The following is a 20,907-nucleotide window of genomic DNA, read 5'->3' on the forward strand; positions in this document are numbered from 1 at the left end:
TAGCAAAGAGTCATTTCTTCAGTGTTGTCACATGAAAAGATATAATAAAATATTTACAAAAATGTGAGGGGTGTACTTACTTGTGAGATACTGTATGTCCTACAGCAGTGTTTCTCAGCCTTTTTTCTAGTCGGGGCGCTCTTGAAAAGTATTTTCTTTTTTTTGTATTTATACTTTTATTTAGAATTTTCAGAAAAAGAAAGAACATTACAGAATATATAACTCCTTATTAAGTAAATAGCTTACAAAGACATCATCCACATCATTTTTCTCATCTCCTAGGTCTGATAAGGACCTCCGGAGATTCCCAACTCATTAATATAAATTATTTGTCAAATATTCAACTAGGGCAAAATATTGTTAGATCATCAAGTCTCTGTCTCTATTCCCGCTCATTTAATCCTTACCTCTCTTTGCTTCCTTGTACTTTACCCTGAATAATCTAACCTCTAATCTTGTCTTGTTTCCCCTTCTTCTTCTGTCTATTCATTCCCTTCCCTTTCCCACATCTTTTCTATATTGCCCCCCCCCCCCCCATTCTCTTTCCTCATTCATACCCACTGTTCACACCGCACACACACAGCAACAACGAAACAAACAAAACAAAAACAAAAAAAAAAAACAACCCCCTCTCCTCTCATGTATCTCCCGCACTCTGAGATGTGGGCGTCAACAATTGTTTGCCCGCATCTGAGGATATGAATAAATTCCATGTTCTCCATATTTTTTTGTATTGTTCCTGTTTGTGTTGTGAGGAAAGCACAAGATCCTCCATTTTATTAAAGCGGAGTTCCGGGCAGAGAAACGTTTTTTTCTTGAACATACCCCCGGGACAGTCAGGGCTAGCACATTCCACAATGGCTAGCCTCTGATCTGTCCCGGTTCGCACTTACCTTTTAGAAGAAATACTTACTTAGAAATTTTCTTCCACAGCGTTTCCATCTCTGTTGTGGGAAGCTGAAGCCGGCGCGGTCCTCTTCTCCGTCTTCTTCCGCGTCTTCGTGTCCCTGAATGCACTGCACCGGCCCCTCTCGTCACTTCCGATGCGGCGCCGCATTCCTAAACAGCTTCTGGGCATGCCCAGAAGCTGTTTAGCAGGGGAATGCGGCGTCGCCCGGAAATGACGAGCGGGGCCGGTGCGGCGCATTGATTCCTGGGAGCGATGACGTTTAGCTCCCAGGAATCATCGCGAGGCAGGAAGTGACGGGGAGAGCCTCGGCGCTGGAGGAGGAAGCTGTCATAGGTGAGTATTTACGATCGTCAATAAAAAGGTGAGTAAATAAAAAAAAAAAAAAAATAACTATCCAATTCCTTTTCAGGTGCGGCATACCTAGCGGAGGGGCACAAAAAAAAAAAATCTTTTTTGTGCCCGGAACTCCGCTTTAATATGTTCTAATTTTCTAGCCCAATCGAACACCGTTGGCGCTTGTCTATTTCTCCAGTGTTGGGGTATACATGCCCTTGCGGCATTCATCATGTGTGGCATTACTGATCCTGCATATTTCCTCTCTGACTGATCTGATATCTGCAGGAGGCAGAAGGCAGCTTCTTCCTTGATTTTATAGTCTGTTACTTTTTGGACTATATCCCCGATTTCTGACCAGAATTTCTTTATCTCTGGACAATTCCAGAAAATATGATATATTGTGCCTTCCCCTTCTCCGCATCTCCAGCACCTATCCGATTCTTGAATGTACCACTTATGCAATTTATCTGGTGTGTTATACCACCTAGTCAGAATTTTATAATTTATTTCCTGCATTTTCGTGCATTTAGTTGGTCTAAATATTGCCCTAAACATCTTTTGCTTCTGTGTGTCCGTTATGTCTATACTTAGATCCACTTTCCATTTTTCCAACCATTTCAGATTCTGTTGGACCAATGGAGTGTTCAACATTCTATATAGAATCGACAATGGGCGGTATATACCTCCTGTTTTCTCACATAGTTTTTCAAAGTGTGTCAGTGGTTTCTTAAATTTTTCCGGCGCCGGCAGCGACTCTAAAAAGTGTCGCAATTGCAATGCCTCCCATAGGAGTAGCCTATAAGGGCCCTCCTCATCTATTAGTCTACCGATTGAAGGCCATATCTGCTGGCTTGTAAAATTTTTGATGCCACCTTGTCCTGTTTCCCACAATTTTTTAAAATGCTGTCTCTCTAAACCTGGGATGAATTTAGGATTTCCCAAGATCGGGAATAATGGGGATTCCATTGAGGTTAAATTTTGTCTCCGGGTCTGATGAAACCCTATTCTTATTGTATTTCCCAGCAAGGGATGTGACTTCAAGGTTTTAGGGAGCGTCTTATAGCACCAGATTGCCCTCTTTAAAGAGACCGCCGTTTGTGCTTGTTCCATTTGGACCCATCTTTTCGATTCCCAATGGTGCCACCAATCCAATATTCTATTTAAATGGATGGCGTGGTAGTATCTACGCAGATCGGGTATAGCCAACCCACCCATATTTTTGGGGAGTGTTAGCGTATTGCGTGCTATGCATGGTTTTTTACCCGCCCAGATGTATCCACCAAACACACCCTGGATAGTTTTAAAAAAACTATTAGGAATTTTGATTGGGAGCGCTCTCATAATATATAAGTATTTTGGCAGGATGTTCATTTTAATTAAATTTCCTCTTCCGAACCATGACTGGAGGCCTCCCCTCCACTGTTCCAAAGTTTTCTTTGTCTCTCCAATCAAAGGGGTGAAGTTTAGTTCATAGATCTGGGCTAAGTTAGCAGATATATACGTCCCCAGATATTTCACTGCTTTCTCTACCCATGAGAATCCGAAGTTGCTCTTTATTCTGTCTTTATTTGTCTGTGATATTCCTACTCCCATTGCTTCAGATTTCCTATAGTTTATTTTGAAATTTGATAACTCTCCATATTGTTTAATTTCCTCTAGGAGTACTGGTAGCGAGATTTCTGGTTCTGTCAGAGTAAACAGTAAGTCGTCTGCATACGCTGCAGTCTTATATTGTTCCCTACCTACTGTGACTCCTTTTATGTCCTGATTCAATCGAACTTTATTCAAGAAGGGCTCTAATGTCAGCACGAACAACAGGGGAGATAATGGGCAACCCTGTCTTGTGCCATTTTTTATACTAAGAGGTCCGACAACACACCATTTGCCTTCACTCTTGCGGTTGGGTTGGAGTACACCCTAGTTATTCTTTCCCGCATTATTTCGCCTACTCCTATATACTTGATTGAAAAGTATTTTCAATATTGAGGTACCCCTATCCAAGGCTTGGTTCATGTTACTGTGTGTCGCGGAACACGTGCAAAATCGCGCTCGTTCCTGACACACAGACAAATGCTCTGCTCTGAAGGGGTGCCAATAATTCTTAATAGTACCCCACTCATTGGAAAACATGGGGTGCTTTTGGTGCGGCCCAATTTTAAAGAAAGGGTCAGGGACCTCTTTCCCTGCATTTCTGCGGGTAGAGAAGCCTATTGAAATTAATGGGCTGCCCTACACGCAGCAAGCAGCCACACAAATGTGAACCAAGGGCTTGTTCACATGTCAGGTTGGAGGGGGCGGTAAAACCACATGGTTGCACTGTTTTTACCACCCCTAACTTCTCCCCCTTTAGCTGCAGCTGAGGGTGTACACATGCTGTGGCTGCAGCTGGAGGCATGCCCAGTGTGAATGGGGCTGCACTGCAACTACCCCGCAACTGTGTGCAGTGCATGGTTGAGGTGTGGTAACGCTGCATTTACCGGCTTAAAACAGGTGGCGAGGAGGCAACATATTGCCTCCCTACCACCTGTTAAATGCCCTACAAAAGCAGTTCTGATAGTACAGGAATACGGGGGGTCAACATTAAAACACACACACACACATGTACAAATACACATACAGACACATAAGCACACATATACGAACACACACGTGTACACATACATACATACACACGTATACACACATACACACACACACATATATATATATATATATATATATATATATATATATATATACACACATATATATACACATACGCACACATATACTGTATACCCACACATACATATATATAGTGTGTATATATATATACATGTATATATACACATACATACACATACATGCATGCATGCACACATGCATACATACACACACAAACACACACATATATATATATATATATATATATATATACACACACACATACACACACACATATATACATACATACACATACATATACATACATACATACATATAACATATGTATATATATATATATATATATATATATATATATATATATATATATATATATATATATATATACATAGCCTTTTGAAACATTCCAGCACAGTACCTTTTTCATTTAGCCGGGTACTGCACTGTAGAGGGAAGCAGAGAGCACAGCACACTCCCCCTCCCTTTACTTTAACCTTTGAGACTGACCAAGCTCTCTGTCAGTGCCAATGTACAGATCGGCAGGGAGATCGGGCACATCTGACAGCCCTTCTCTCCCATGATCCCACGGCACACCTGAGGACCTCTGGCAGCACACTAGTGTGCCGCGGCATGCTGGTTGAGAAAGGCTGCTCTAGGGCCTCTGCTAAAGAAATATACTGTATATAATGTTTGGGTGTTCTAATTATTTTTCTAGCAAAAAATACTGATTTTACCTTGTAAGCAACAAATTTCAGAAAAAGGTTTAGTCTTTAAGTAGTTTAACTGACCTCATTTACAGACCAAAGTTCATCCCTTTGATATTAATGAACCAAATGATATAATGTTTCTCCCCATCTCTAAGCGCTGAGCAATGTTGTGATAAACTTTGCCGGCTTTTATTTTTTATTTTTTGACAGCTCTGAGCAGAGAACGGCTCTGCACTGTTATATAAATCGTGGAAATGTCGGATTAAGATCGTGAGGGGGGTTGATTCGAGATCGGATTTTTTTAAATGATTAATCGTGCAGCTCTAGCAACCATATAGGGCAGTCCGTTCATTTGAAACAAGCTTGCCAAAAAAGCCGCAGGATCACGGTTGGTACGCGTTTCAGGGAGTACCTCTCCTTTCTCAGCCTGAGGAGGAAACTTGATCATGCTGTGCTGCAATTAAGACTAAGGCCCCGTTCACACTACGACACCACCATGTTTCATGTTTGTGTTTTTTTTTAATTGCCACATTTTTTTGAACAACTGCATAGGGCAGCCCATTAATTTGAATCAAACGTAGCCAAAAAAGCCTCAGGATCGCAGTAAGTACGTGTTTTGGGGGGCAACCTCTCTTTTGTCAGCCTGAGAAGGAGACTTGATCATTCTGTGCTACATTTAAGACTAAGGCCTCATTCACACTGCGACAACGCCATGTTTCATTTTTGTGTGTGTGTGTTTTTTTTGTTTTGTTTTTTTGCACAGACACATAGGGCACCCTTATCATTTGAATCAAAAATAGCCAAAAAAGCCTCAGGATCGCAATTAGTACATGTTTCGGGGGCGACCTCTCTTTTGTCAGACTGAGATGGAGACTTGATCATTCTGTGCCGCAATTAAGACTTAGGCCCCATGGCATGGTTTATGGATCCTAACTAACACATCACTAATGAGCTTGTTGGACATCTCCTCCTAAAACCATTGGGTATTTGATAGTTGGTTCCCCCTTCTTTACTAGCACAGCCTCCACTCTTCTGGGAACTAGTCTGTTCAACCAGAAGATCATTTGTGAAGTTCTTGTGAAACTGAACTCCAAGAACACAAATTCAGCTATGCATCCATTAATTCATCAATAAATTATTATTATTATTTTTTTTTTAGAATTCTTTACTTAGCACTGCCCCCTAGAGGACATCTGGATATTACACTTTAGGGATTCCCCTGGGTTACCCCTAGCAACTGTTTGCAGAAAACGTATCACTTTAAGTTCTTTGCTCTGTCAATGATCAGTCCAGGGGTTGTTGTTTTTGTGGTTTTATTTAGATTGGGATGGGAGAAGGGAAGAGTGGGATATTTGAGAATGCGGCAAGGCCGCTACTTCATCCTGCCACTTGAATGAAGATTAGGTGTTCCTATAGTATTTCTCTTCAGGGTACTCCCCCAGTATCCTCTTTCTCTCTGGGCTAGCTGACACCCGTCCACTGACTCTACACTCCGGAGTGGTGCTTTTCGTGGTCAAGTTCCTCTGTACTCATGACACTGTTTTTCCAGATTCTCCAAAGCCCCAACTCCTGTAGTCAGCTCTCCTGGACCTCTGGGTTCAGCCTCACACCACCGGTACACCAGGCCGACTGCCTGTGACCATCACCAACTGCTGCAGAAGAAGCCACCCTCCTTCTGGGACCTGGCTTCCCACCCAAAGACCTCTATCTCATGTGCCCCTGGCTTTTTATACTCTGTCACATAATGCACCACTGTCTGTGCCAACCCCTGGGACAGTACCAAAAGCCTGAGTGTCATTGGTCAGGTTTCCTCCAGCATCCAACGCGCCTCCCCATTGGATCAGCTGGGGACACTCCCTGAGACCAGATGAATCATACACTGAGCACACATAGTTGCCAACATTTGAAAAAAAATTCCAGGGACACTTTGCAGCACATCTATCAATTAATTACCACACCCACTTCCCTGAAGCTCCGCCCACTCCACATAATTAATCTCCGCCTACTTATCATCAGAATATAGGGTCTACTCAATAAAGAGAGAAGTATAGGAAATTGAAAAGGGAATTTTAAACTTGAGGCCAAAGTAGCAGAGTTGAAATAATTCTCCCATTCAGCCGCACTACTTCTGCCTAAAGTTTAAAATTCTCATCACAATTCCCTGCAATTCTAAAGTATCAAATGTGCCCAGGTGTGGCCATACAAAAAATGTAACATGTAAATATAAATAAAGTGCAAAGTATCAATAAGTACATTGCCGGGACAATGTAAATTACCCGGGACAGACTCCTATTTGCTGGGACTGTCCCGGCAAAAACGGGACAGTTGGCAAGTATGAGCTCACTGAGTAGACCTGACTACAAATCCTGCTCCTTGATAAGCAGATTGCATTAAGATTTTGCCTGCTGCTCTTCTAGTAAGCATAGAGAGACAAATCTAAACTCTCTACCTAGCACCTGACTAGGAGGGTGCTACACTTATAAAACTGGGGGTGGGAGAAGAAGCACAAGGAACCAATCAGCTGTGCTATAGTGCAAGGAACATGCTGATAGGACAAGCACAGAGTGACCAATAAGCAAATTGGTCTGTTGCCTCTTCCTCACTGTCCAGGTATAGGCTGGGGAGGGGCAAGTGTTAACTGCGGCAGAAAAAAAAACAGGTTCCTGCCCTGCCAGACGGGGCTGTGCTGTATGACAGAGCTTTGAAAATCTCAGGAATGGATGGACAAAAACACAACCAAATCACTTGACAAGTAAAACCTCTCCCATATAGTTTATCTGTATTTAGCTGTGTAACGTTTTAGGTTTGATTTATGCTAAAATCCATTTGTTAAATCGGCTGTTGCTTTTAATTACTTCTGAACCGGGAGATTTTCCCCCTTAATGACCAGGCCATATTTTGCGATTACTTTTAAAGGACAATTGCGCTGTCGTGCGACGCTGTACCCAAATAAAATTGATGTCCCTTTTTTCCCACAAATAGAGTTTTCTTTTGGTGGTATTTGATCGCCTCTGCGATTTTTATTTTTTGCGATATAAACAAAAAATTAGCGATAATTCTGGAAAAAAAAAAAACAATATTTTTCACATTCTGCTATATGACATTCTCCAAAAAATTTAAAAATCAATTTTTTTTTAACATTTTAGGCCAATTTGTTTTCTGCTACATATTTTTGGTAAAAAATAGCAATAAGCGTATTTTGATTGGTTGGCGCAAAAGTTATCGCTACGGGAAAGATTTATGTAATTTTTATTATTATTTTTTTTTTTTTACTAGTAATGGCGGCGATCTGCCATTTTTAGTGGGACTGCGACATTGCGGTGGACAGATCGGACCCCTAACTGACATTTTTGACACTTTTGGGGGGACCAGTGACATTACTACAGTAATCAGTGCTAAAAATATGCACTGTTACTGTAATAATGACACTGGCATTATAAGTTTATCTTGGTCTCATCAGACCACAGGACATGGTTCCAGTAATCCATGTCCTTAGTCTGCTTGTCTTCAAACTGTTTTTCATTGTATTATTTATATTTATTTATATCCATTATTGTGACACAAGCAGCGTCTCATCATCCCTCTGCCTTCATTCTGTCATCCCAAAACACACCCGGCACAGGTGACCCCAGAGGCTCTCTCTCTGGGGACTTGACAGAGAAGTGCTCCTGTCACAGGGAGCACTATCTCCGTCCTTCCTGTGTCGGCGGCTTCGGAACATCTCCCTTCCATCTGTCACAGGCTGGATGCGCGCGCAGGTTCGCCTCGCGCGCACCATGCCGAGACGCTCACCCGGAAGCCGGGTCCGCGCTGTGACGCTCCGATGCGCCACTGCGCATGCGTGAGCGGGCATATAAAGCCGGGGATTTCCAATAGGGCGCCACTTCCCTCCAGCCGAGGGAACGTACTGGACGCCCAGGACTCGCTTCTCCAGAACACCCAGCCACCCATTTTCTTCCAAAACTGCAAGTTACCATCCAACAATGACTACTCATTGCATTGTTGGATGATCCTTTCAAACAAAATGCCTTTTGACCAAAGGCTTATTTTTATATTACTGTTACCAGGGAAACAACCGGGACACAAGACCGGAGCTCCCTCTACTGGCCACAATAATCAACTACATCTAACTTGTAAGTGTCATATTAATTATATCTACATATTAAAGGACTCACTTTTCATCGCCATGCTCTTTTATACTTGAATATTTACCGTACTCAACACTTTCAGGATATCCGAAGGGACTCCTCCCCACTAACAAGAGCAACGATTCTAAATTGTAATATTTTTTTATTGAACAACTCCCATATAAAACCACCTTATTATTTCAATAAATTCACTCAAACTCCTTTCCACCATAGAGACAGTGATTCCTCCAAATCCTGTGTGAAATATTTTGAGAGAGCAGATAACAAGGTCCGGGATCTGACGCTAATGTCACAAGTATGTTTATATATTTCATTTTCCCATTTTTATGGAAATATTTACATACTATGCAAACAACTTATTCTTACCATATATTTTCCAGATATGGTGACCGACTAATTTCCTTGATAAAGGCAACATATCTTAGAATGCCGAAACGCGTTGGAAATTAGAGATATACTCTCTCTCAAAACGTTCCAGAGTCTCACACATGAGCCTGAACAGACAGAGAATTATATCTATGTTCACCATTCACATTGTCACTCTTTCTATCTTATTTTTCACCATACACATGGGTCTATAACCCATTGGCACCCAATTTTCATTTATTTATCATATGTATTATGAACATTGTAATAAATTGTGATATTTTTTACACACTCTACTACTTCTTGACCAGCCCATAAAGTCCCACTAATTTTGGTTTGAGGCACCAAACTCTTTACAGATTATATACCGGGATGTTGGCTATACTTACTATTTAAGGGCAACTACGGATCTAACACACAAGTAACTGTTTGTGGGCTTTCTTGTGCATCATTGTAACGCTCCTGCGTTTTACGTATGATGTGGATTTTCAGCTGCAGAAATATTCCACTTCAGTAGTCATGTAGAGAAACGCTGAGACACCATTCCCAACTCTCAATGACTCATCATGTGTGGATGATCTCAATTCAGCAAGTAAATACACACACTCAATAAGATGTTTTCTAGAGTTACTTATGTATATAGTAACACAGTGATGATAGGCTGAAGAGACAGGTTGGGTAGAGATGGTAGATGACAGACACTTGAAAGGAAATGTTCTTGAAAGTAAGATAGTAGCAGATGGGATGCAGATAGGTTTAGCAATCATGTATGGTAGTAGATGACAGAGTAGCAGGTGGACATACAAGAGAGATCAACCCAGTGCAAGAACAGGTGGTAGTAGGCTCAAGAGCTAGCAATCTTAGATAATGCAGATGTAGTAATAGTCCTTAGTATGCAGAGCTAGATAGTGTAAGCTTTAGTATAAAGGTTATAGAGGTTTCCCCTGTGGGGTACTTATCACTAATAGCAATGTAGCAGAGGAGAGGTTCGGCAAGAGCGGATGATCCGGTAGCGGGATACAGGGATCAGCGCAGCGTGGTTCCGACAGCGAGGTATGCTTGCAAGCATGTGAGCTTCAAGACAGGTTAGCATCAAGGCACAAAGCAGTTTGAAAGAACACATGTGAGTGAGAGCCGGCGATCTAAATAGCCATCCAGTCCGGCGCTCAGTGATGACAGCATCAGTCTTAAAGGTGTATGCGCACCTTACCAAAAGAGAATGGTGGGGCGCATACACTTATGAAAGAGTAATTAGGGTACCCAAAGGTACCAGAACATTACAGTACCCCCCCCCCCTTAAGGCCGGCTCCTGAAGGCCTCTGGAGCTGGTTTGTCTGGGTACTTCGCATGAAAATTGCGGATTAATCTAGAGGCATGTATGTCAGAGGTGTTTAGCCAGGTGTCATCTTGGGGCCCATAGTTCTTCCATCGAACCAAGTACTGAAGTCTTCCTCTGTGGATACGAGAATCCAGAATCTCTTTTATCTCGTATTCTTCTCCACCTTCAACTTGTACAGGAGGAGGAGGTGGGATAGTAGGCCTTATTCCTTGGTCAGGAACATGGGGCTTCAGTAGCGACACATGGAAAATGGGATGTATTTTGAGGTCTATTGGCAATGTAAGCTGTACTGCAGATTTTCCAATAAGTTTCTTGATTGGGAAAGGTCCCAAGAACAGAGGTCCAAGCTTTTTGCTAGGGATTTTCAGTCTTAAATTTTTTGTTGAGAGCCAAACGAGGTCCCCGATAGCGTACTGAGGAGAAGGTCTTCTGCGAAGATCATAGTACTTCTTTTGTTGACTATGAGCGTGTGCAATGGTAGTATTAAGCAAACCCAGAGAGTCCTTTATTTGGGTAAGATAGTCTGAAGCTACTGGGTTATTTGAAGGAAGGATGCGTGGTGGAAGAATAGAGGGATGAAACCCATAGTTCAAGTAGAACGGACTCTGCTTGGTCGTACTGTGGGTTGCGTTGTTGTAGGCAAATTCTGCCAGAGGGAGAAGATCCACCCAATCATCCTGTTGGTAAGAAGTGTAACAACGTAAATATTGCTCGATGCATTGGTTGACTCTTTCAGTCTGTCCGTTGGTCTGCGGATGGTAAGGAGAAGTGAGCTTCCGCTTGATCCTTAGTATGTGACATAGTTCTTGCCAGAACTTGGAAATAAATTGTGATCCACGGTCAGACAGAAGAGTTTTTGGGATACCATGTAACTTAAAGACATGTTTCATCAGGAGTTCTGCCGTTTGTTCGGACGAAGGTAGTCTGCGAATAGCAATGAAATGTGCCATTTTTGTCAGATGGTCCACTGACACTAAGATGGTATTAAATCCTTTGGAAGGAGGCAATTCCACTATAAAGTCCAAGGACACAACTTCCCATGGAGTTTGGGGTATTGGTAGACTGCATAGTAGACCGGATGGTCTCGTAGTGTCAATTTTGGACCTGGCACAGACATTGCATGAAGAGACGAATTTTTGTATAGATGTTTTCATGTCAGGCCACCAGAATTGCCTGGTAATCAGATTAAGAGTCTTTGTCATACCCATATGTCCCGCCATAGGCACATCATGCGATAATTCCAAGATCTTGGTGCGTATGGTAGGTGGTATGTAAAGTTTGTCGTTGTAGTAGAGGAAGCCTTCTGCATCAGTATTTAGTTGTGGTGGGGGTGAATCCAAACTTATACCATGCAAAACCTCTTCCTTCAAGGAACGGACAACTCCAATAATGCGTTTGTGAGGTATTATAGGAACGGAAGGGATTTCGAAGTAGTTTTCTTCAGTTAGTCGTGATAGTGCATCCGCCTTTTTGTTCTTATCTGCAGGTGTGTAGGTCACTAGGAAGTTAAACCTTAGAAAGAATAGTGACCATCGTACCTGTCGGTGCGAAAGAGTTTTGTTAGTCTGAAGATATTGGAGATTTTTATGGTCCGTGTATATAAGTATTGGTAATTGGGTGCCTTCGAGTAAATGTCGCCAATTCTCCAGAGCCAATTTTATAGCAAGCAGTTCCTTTTCACCCACGGGGTAATTTATCTCGGGACTGCTTAGGGATTTAAAAAAAAAGGCGACTGGATGAAGTGGTGAAGTGTGAGTTGGTCGTTGGGAGAGTATTGCTCCTACTGCCATGTTTGACGCATCTACTTCCAGAATGTATTGGAGGGATGGGTCTGGATGGCGTAATATGGGAGCAGAAGTAAACCTTGTCTTTAACAGGTGAAAAGCTTTATTTGCTCCATCTGACCATTTGAATGGTTTTTTAATGCTAGTGAGCTGTGTGAGGGGTCTCACAATGGCAGAGAAGTTTCTGATGAACTTCCTGTAGAAATTCGAAAATCCAAGGAATCGCTGTAGCGCCTTGCGTGTGGTTGGTGTAGGCCAATCCTGAATGCAGGATATTTTACTCATGTCCATCTCGATTCCTGTTTTGGATATGATGTAGCCTAGAAACAGTACCTCTTCTTTATGAAACAAGCATTTTTTCAGTTTCACATAAAGGTTGTGTGCAAGCAATCTCGATAATACTAGTCTTACATGTCTTATGTGTTCAGACAGGGATCGTGAATATATAAGTATATCGTCCAGATATACCACAACACAGACATCTAGTAAGTCTCTGAAAATATCGTTTATAAATCGTTGAAAAACTGCAGGGGCGTTGCATAGCCCGAATGGCATTACAAGATATTCGAACAATCCGTATCTGGTTCTGAATGCAGTCTTCCACTCGTGTCCATCACGGATTCGAATGAGATTGTATGCTCCTTTCAGGTCCAATTTTGAAAAATAGGTAGCTCCACGCACCTGCTCAATGAGCTCAGGGATAAGCGGTAGAGGATAGCGATCTTTTATTGTAATAGCATTCAATTGCCTATAGTCAATGATAGGCCTGAGACTTGAGTCCTTATTGCGGACAAAAAAGAGTCCTGCTGCTGTGGAAGAATTGGAAGATCTAATAAAACCTTTTTCCAAATTCTCATCCAAATAGTCTTTGAGATGGGAAAGTTCATCCTGTGAAAGTGGATAAACATGACCGAACGGCAATTTGCTATTTGGGAGTAGATCAATGCTACAATCATAGTCTCGATGGGGAGGTAGTGCTTGAGCATTTTTCTCAAGAAAAACCTCAGAGAGATCCTGATAACAAGGGGACAGACGTTTATCTTGTGATCCGGGGATGCACAGTACAAGCAGAGATTACCAGATCGTCTTTTGGCTCTTTCCATAGTTGATAGAGGTGGGCGTATGGTTCCTACCTCCATAGGAACGGGGTCAACGGCCGAAATCCGAGAAGAACTGGATAATGGCATTCCCATTTTCTCAGCCTTTCTTTCTCGTAGTCTTCTATCTATGGTGATACTGAGTTGTATCAATGCATCCAGGGTTTTTGGCAGATCCGCTCGGGCGAGCTCGTCTTTAACTGCCTCTGATAGGCCAAGCCTAAATTGGGTTTTCAGAGATGCATCATTCCATTCTGAATCAAGGGTCCATCTCTTGAATTCTGCGACAAAGTCTTCTACAGGTCTCCTACCTTGTTTCAAGGATCTTAATTGAAGATCGGCAGTACTCTGCCTATTGGGATCATCATATAGGCTAGTGAGTTCTGCTAGGAACAAGGCATAGGAGTTGAGAAGCTGGTCGTTTTTCTCAAAAAGAGAGTCTGCCCAGGCCCGAGGATCGCCTGTTAGGTAAGAAATAATAGTACAAACCTTAATGTGATCAGTAAGGTAGGTACGGGGTTTTAGCAAGAAAAGTAACTCACATGCGTTTTTAAATTCGCGAAATTTTTTGCAATCGCCTGTAAAAACCAAAGGAGGATTTATTTTGGGTTCAGGGGACTGAGCAGAGGTAAGTTGTGTCAGTCTAATTACCTGCTGTGACAGAGCCTGATTGTCTTCTTTTAATTCAGCAAGTGCGTGTATTAACGCAGTTACTTGCTGTTTTAATTGTGTCATCTGAGTGGTTATTTCCGCTGAATCCATTTGTGGTTCGTTCAATCTGTAACGCTCCTGCGTTTTACGTATGATGTGGATTTTCAGCTGCAGAAATATTCCACTTCAGTAGTCATGTAGAGAAACGCTGAGACACCATTCCCAACTCTCAATGACTCATCATGTGTGGATGATCTCAATTCAGCAAGTAAATACACACACTCAATAAGATGTTTCCTAGAGTTACTTATGTATATAGTAACACAGTGATGATAGGCTGAAGAGACAGGTTGGGTAGAGATGGTAGATGACAGACACTTGAAAGGAAATGTTCTTGAAAGTAAGATAGTAGCAGATGGGATGTAGATAGGTTTAGCAATCATGTATGGTAGTAGATGACAGAGTAGCAGGTGGACATACAAGAGAGATCAACCCAGTGCAAGAACAGGTGGTAGTAGGCTCAAGAGCTAGCAATCTTAGATAATGCAGATGTAGTAATAGTCCTTAGTATGCAGAGCTAGATAGTGTAAGCTTTAGTATAAAGGTTATAGAGGTTTCCCCTGTGGGGTACTTATCACTAATAGCAATTTAGCAGAGGAGAGGTTCGGCAAGAGCGGATGATCCGGTAGCGGGATACAGGGATCAGCGCAGCGTGGTTCCGACAGCGAGGTATGCTTGCAAGCATGTGAGCTTCAAGACAGGTTAGCATCAAGGCACAAAGCAGTTTGAACGAACACATGTGAGTGAGAGCCGGCGATCTAAATAGCCATCCAGTCCGGCGCTCAGTGATGACAGCATCAGTCTTAAAGGTGTATGCGCACCTTACCAAAAGAGAATGGTGGGGCGCATACACTTATGAAAGAGTAATTAGGGTACCCAAAGGTACCAGAACATTACAATCATCTTTAAAAGAGGCTTCCATCTGGCACGACAGCCATGCAGACCAATTTGATGCAGTGTGCGGCGTATGGTCTGAGCACTGACAGGCTGACCCCCTTACCCCTTCAAAGGCTGACCCCCTTACTCTTCAACCTCTGCAGCAATGCTGGCAGCACTCATACGTCTATTTCCCAAAGACAACCTCTGGATATGACGCTGAGCACGTGCACTCAACTTCTTTGGTTGCCCATGGCGAGGCCTGTTCTGAGTGGAACCTGTCCTGTTAAACCGCTGTATGGTCTTGGCCACCGTGCTGCAGCTCAGTTTCAGGGTCTTGGCAATCTTCTTATAGCCTAGGCCTTCTTTATGTAGAGCAACAATTCTTTTTTTCAGATCCTCAGAGAGTTCTTTGCCATGAGGTGCCATGTTGAACTTCCAGCGACCAGTATGAGAGAGTGAGAGCGATAACACCAAATTTACCACACCTGCTCCCCATTCACACCTGAGACCTTGTAACACTAACTTGTTGCCAGCGGTTTAGACATTAATGGCTGTGTGTTGAGTTATTTTGAGGGGACAGCAAATTTAAACTGTAAGGCCCCTTTCACACAGGCGGACCGTTCAGATCCGCCTGTCCGTTTTTTTGGCGGATCTGAACGGTCACCCCATGCATTCCTATGGGGCATCGAATGTCAGGGGAGACATGTCCGCTGACATCCGATCCGTCAAATCTGGACGGATGGAAACCCTATTTTCCATCCGTCCAGCGGATCTGATGGGATCGGATGAGAATGGACAGACGGTCCGTTCCCATCCAATTCCCCCATAGAGATGAAAGGGGAACCTGACAGCTGTGTCTCCGCACACAGCGCAGAGAACAGCTGTCATACTCCTGCTCAGCGGGGGATCGGCGGATCGATCCCCCGCTGAGAAAAACGGAGTCCGTCCGACGGACTCCAAGTGTGAAAGAGCCCTTATACAAGCTGTACTCTCACTACTTTACATTGTAGCAAAGTGTCATTTCTTCAGTGTTGTCACATGAAAAGATAGAATAAAATATTTACAAAAATGTGAGGGGTGTACTCACTTTTGTGAGATACTGTGTGTATATATATATATATATAGAGAGAGAGAGAGAGAGAGAGTATGTATATATATTGTATACAAATTCCTATGTAGTTATATATTATATTGGGAGGTGTATCTATTTTGAACGATCTTAGTCTATAGAGTACATGTATTGTTTGACTCTTCACATTCCCCTGCATACATGCCTCCTCTCCCGAAGCTGCTGTCAGCTGCACTGTGCAGGACCTGCAGTGCCTATCTGGTTAGTCTGATCCACTGCAGCAATGACTGTATTACAGCTACTACTGAGTGCAGGTCTTCTGTATATACTGTATATTGGTCTTTCCAAGCCTGATGCCCTTTGTTTCTTTTCAGGTGAAAGATGCATTTGTGAAACAGTCCGGGACGAACCCCTGCAGATTTACAGCAATCCTCGTCAGTACTCAGGTTGTTGCCGGAACAAATTACTACTTCAAGGTAATGTTGGTTTTATGCAACATTATTTTCACTGTTCAGGACACAGCGTGATTCTACAATGAGAAGTATAATATGTGCAACAGCTACACAGTGGAGGCACATTGGGCATGACCAGGGCCGGTGCTAGACTATTTTATGCCTCAGGCAAGACCAGCTACTTGCACCCCCCCCCCCAAAAAAAAAAAAAGGGGAACAGGTTAAAAACTCCTCTATGTCGTACCCAGTGACCCTGATCCGATGGTTCCTCCATGTTATCCTTTCATACCCAGTGACCCCCCATATTCCTCCATGTCACACTCGGGGACCCTAATGTCCCTCCGTGTCACACCCAGGGACTTTGATGTTTTTCCATATCACACTCTTGGACCCCGATATTCCTCCATGTCATGCTGTCATACCCACTGACCCCGATGTTCCTCCATGTCACACCCAGGGACCCCCGTGTTCCTTCATGTCATGCTGTCATACTCAGTGACCCCAATGTTCCTCTATGTCAGACCCTGATGTTTTTCCATGTCACAGTTGGGGACCCTGATGTTCCTCCATGTCACACCTGGGGACCTCAATCCCCCATGGCACACCCAGGGACCCCAATTCCTCATGGCACACCCAGGGACCCCGAACTCCTGTTACACCCGGTGACCCCTATCCTCCATGTCACACCTGGTGACTCTGATTCCCCATGGCACACCTGGTGACCCCCTATCCTCCATGTCACACCTGGTGACTCTGATTCCCCATGGCACACCCGGTGACCCCTATCCTCCATGTCACACCTGGTGACTCCGATTCCCCATGGCACACCTGGTGACCCCAATTCCCTTTCATACCAGGGATGCTCCATGTAACACCCAGGGACACCGATCCCCTGTTCTGGGGACACTCACTGGGCGGTATGAAGAGAGTGGCCCCCACTCTGCCCTCCTTCACCATGATTCTGCTGATTCCTTCTCCCAGGACGCTCCTCTCCTGGACCACAGTGCTCACCACAGCTCCAACCGGCTCCTGGTGGAGGGAAAAGCAGCAGTCAGAGCTCCGCACCTCCTTCATCACCAACCTCCTCAGACCATTCCAGTGCCTCATCGCTTCTGCCCCAGTAAAGTTTCCGCCCTCCAGTGCCGAGCTACGGCTCAGGCTCAGCTCTCCTCCGCTCCCTGCTTAATATCAACCCAGGGAAATGAACGGCTGCCTACCAGCTCAGTGCAGAGAGTCACTTCCTGCCTGGGGTTAAGGCCGTTCAGCTCCAGCTGAAGAGGATCATCATGCAGGCAGCACTCTGGTGGGCTCCATTCCTGCCTCTTGGGGCCCCTCCAACAGTGGTGGAAAGCCAGGGCCTGATAGTTCCGCCATTGCCCAATACACCTGGCATCTTCCTCTGTCCCTTCTTCCTCCCCTACCGCCACCTCTCCCCTCAGCTCACAATAATCATTCATGATGGAGAGAGAGTGCCGACTCCTGGCTGCGCCCCTAGGTGGCAATGCGCCCTAGGCGGCTGCCTAGTCTGCCTAGTGGAAGCACCAGCCCTGGGCATGACAGCCATGGAGTGGACCAGTTGTAGGGGAGCAGGAATTAGATTTTTGTACACTTGTATATGTATTCTGTAATTCCTGCAGAGAACACTAAGCCAATCACATCATCCCCACCAGTCACACACTATTATTATTATTATCATTATTATTTTTATTTTACCTTTATATAGCTCTGACATATAACGCAGTGCTGTACAGAGAACACTGAGCCAGTCACATCAGTCTCTGCACCAAGGAAGCTTACACTCTGATGCCCCCCCCCCCCCCCCATAGTCACACACTATTATTGTACATTAATTTACTGTAGCTCTAACTTATTCCACAGCGCTGTACAGAGAACACTGAGTTAGTCACATTAGTCCCTGTACCAGAGGAGCTTCCACTCTAATGTCCCCCCACAGTCACACACTATTATTATACAATTATATCTCTGACTCTCTGACATATACCCCAGTGCTGTACAGAAAACACTGAGCCAGTCACATCTGTCTCTCCACCAGGTGGTGCTGTTCTGCAAGGTGCTGCTGGCTCACTCTGCTTTGGTCTCAAGCTGGAGGAAACATCAAGCCTGGGAGCTCTCCTACAGCCGTCTTCCCAACCACCATGCAGCGGGTGGGGGAAGTCGAAGGTGAAGGCTCTGCAGAGGCTCTGAGGCCTACACCATGTGCTCAAGCTGCAATGGATCCTGGGCTTGTCCATATGCAAGGGGAGTCCTTACCAGCCTTCCAGAATAGAGTGGTGAATAGACTTTGCTGTATTACGAAGGAGGAACAGAAGCTTTCTGTCCTGAAAGCAGATTTCAGGAAAAAGAAATCTCTGCATAGTAAAACCAGGAGCAGTAAGAGGGAAGACTCCAAGCTGAAGTCTCTGGAGGAGGCATTAAAAAAGCAGGAGAAGTCGGTTGCCTCTTTGAAGGAAAGTAATGGTGTATTCAAAGAGAAGTAAGAGAATGAGAGATTACAACAGATGGAGAGTGCCAGTGTAAGTACCAGCCAAAGCGTGGATGCCGCAGCAATGGCGACAGTCCGGAAGGGGGGTATGGAAGTGGCTTTACATGGTGGCCCCAGTACTGCTCCTGTCTCAAGATCTGTTGTGTCTGAGTCAGTATATGCCCCCCCCCCCCCCAACAGCCTGGGCCATCTCAGGAGGAGGTTGAGGAAAATTACGGATTGCAAACAGATTTATTGTACGAAAAAATTCAAATGTATTCATAAAAACCATACATAAATGGTTATATAACAGTATGCTCCTATGTCAAGGGAACCCTTGTGCATAACACACGTAACATATTTAATATATACAATTCAAACCATAGAAGGTCAGATTGACAGTTTTTAAGGTATACAGGGTTCGCTTGTGGTGAGAACATAATCAGAGAATCTCTACGTGTTTCGCTCCGCAGCTTCTTCAGGCGATTCCGTGGAGCTAGGGAATACAGCATACCTAAAAAACTGTCAAGTCTGACCTTCTATGGTTTGAATTTTATATATTAAATATGTTACATGTGTTATGCACAAGGGTTCCTGTTATATACCCATTTATGTATGTTTGTACGATGGTTTTTATGAATACATTTGAATTTTTTTGTGCAATAAATCTGTTTTTAAACATATTCATTTCAATGTTTATTCCTCTTGAGATCAGTTTAATAGATGCCCTGAAAGTCCCAGTGTTTTGAAGGGGATGAAGAATCCTCCTTTCTTCCCCCTTTCAGTTCTTTGGTATATATTTTTGTTGAGATCGAGTCTCAAATATTTTCAAAATGGCGGCAGTGCTACAGTGTCTGCAAATGGTGGACGTGCTGGAACTGTTTCAATTCAGGAAAATGCTGGTGAAGGAATGCCTATGTGCCTGTCTTAGTGTGTGGAGGATTTTCCTGTGATTGCTGCCAGGGACAAGATTGCATCTGTCAATGGATCCTTGCAATATGCAAGGAATGCAGGAGGAGATGACCGGAAGCCAGACAAAGAAGTTCCTGTCGTCTGTGAGAGCAAGGAGCAGGTTTCCCACATGGACACTAAAACCGCAGAGCAGGAGTGCCGTATGGAGACTAAAACCGCAGAGCAGGAGTGCCGTATGGAGACTAAAACCGCAGAGCAGGAGTGCCGTATGGATGCTAAAACAGCTGGTGTTTTTTGTAAACAGAAGACTTTACCTAATTACAGGACTGCTGGTAATTATGGTACCTCTGGGACAATGGTGAGCGGGACTGCTGTGGTGGGTAATTTACCAAACCTGATTTCAGAGGTTCCTAGGCAGCAATTAACCACTTTACCACCGGAGGATTTTGCTGTCTTACGTTTGGGCCACTTTTTGCGATTCGGCACTGTGCGAATTTAACTGACAATTGCGCGGTCATGCAACGCTGTACCCAAACTAAATTAACGTCCTTTTTTCCCACAAACAGAGCTTTCTTTGGGTGGTATTTGATCACCTGTGCGATTTTCATTTTTTGCGATATTAATTAAAAAACACGACAATTTTGAAAAAATAACAATATTTTTCTACTTTGACAGTTAAAAAATATCCAATATATTCAATTTTTGTCATATATTTACGCCAAAATGTATTTAGCTACATGTCTATGACAAAAAAATTCTCAATGAGCGTATTTTTAACCGCTTTATGACCGGAAGGTTTTACCCCATTCCTGACCAGGCCATATTTTGCGATTCGGCTCTGTGTTATTTTAACGGACAATTGCGTGGTCATGCAATGCTGTACCCAAATTAAATGTATGTTCTTTTTTTCCCCACAAATAGAGCTTTTTTTTTGGTGGTATTTGATCGCCTGTGCGATTTTTACTTTTTCACATTTTTTTATTCGAAATCCCCCCCCCCCCAAAAAAAATGTAAACATCTAAATTTTTTATCATTTTAGGCCAATTTGTTT

The 20,907-nt window shown here is 43.6% G+C and overlaps 1 protein-coding gene and 1 long non-coding RNA gene across 2 annotated transcripts in view; one reads left to right on the top strand and one right to left on the bottom strand.

Moving 5' to 3' along the window:
* Positions 1–20,907, bottom strand: part of LOC309545729 — a 149,782-nt gene that overhangs the window by 113,764 nt on the left and 15,111 nt on the right. The window lies entirely within an intron of this gene.
* The window catches only part of LOC309545727 (cystatin-A-like), a 40,711-nt gene that overhangs the window by 8,638 nt on the left and 11,166 nt on the right, over positions 1–20,907 (top strand). The window contains exon 2 of the mRNA XM_082245064.1: positions 16,385–16,486. Within this exon, the coding sequence (XP_082101190.1) occupies positions 16,385–16,486 (102 nt within the window). The remainder of the gene's footprint in view (positions 1–16,384; positions 16,487–20,907) is intronic.

This window comes from Pelophylax lessonae, assembly GCF_965119305.1.
Source record: "Pelophylax lessonae genome assembly, chromosome: 2".
NCBI lineage: Eukaryota > Metazoa > Chordata > Amphibia > Anura > Ranidae > Pelophylax > Pelophylax lessonae.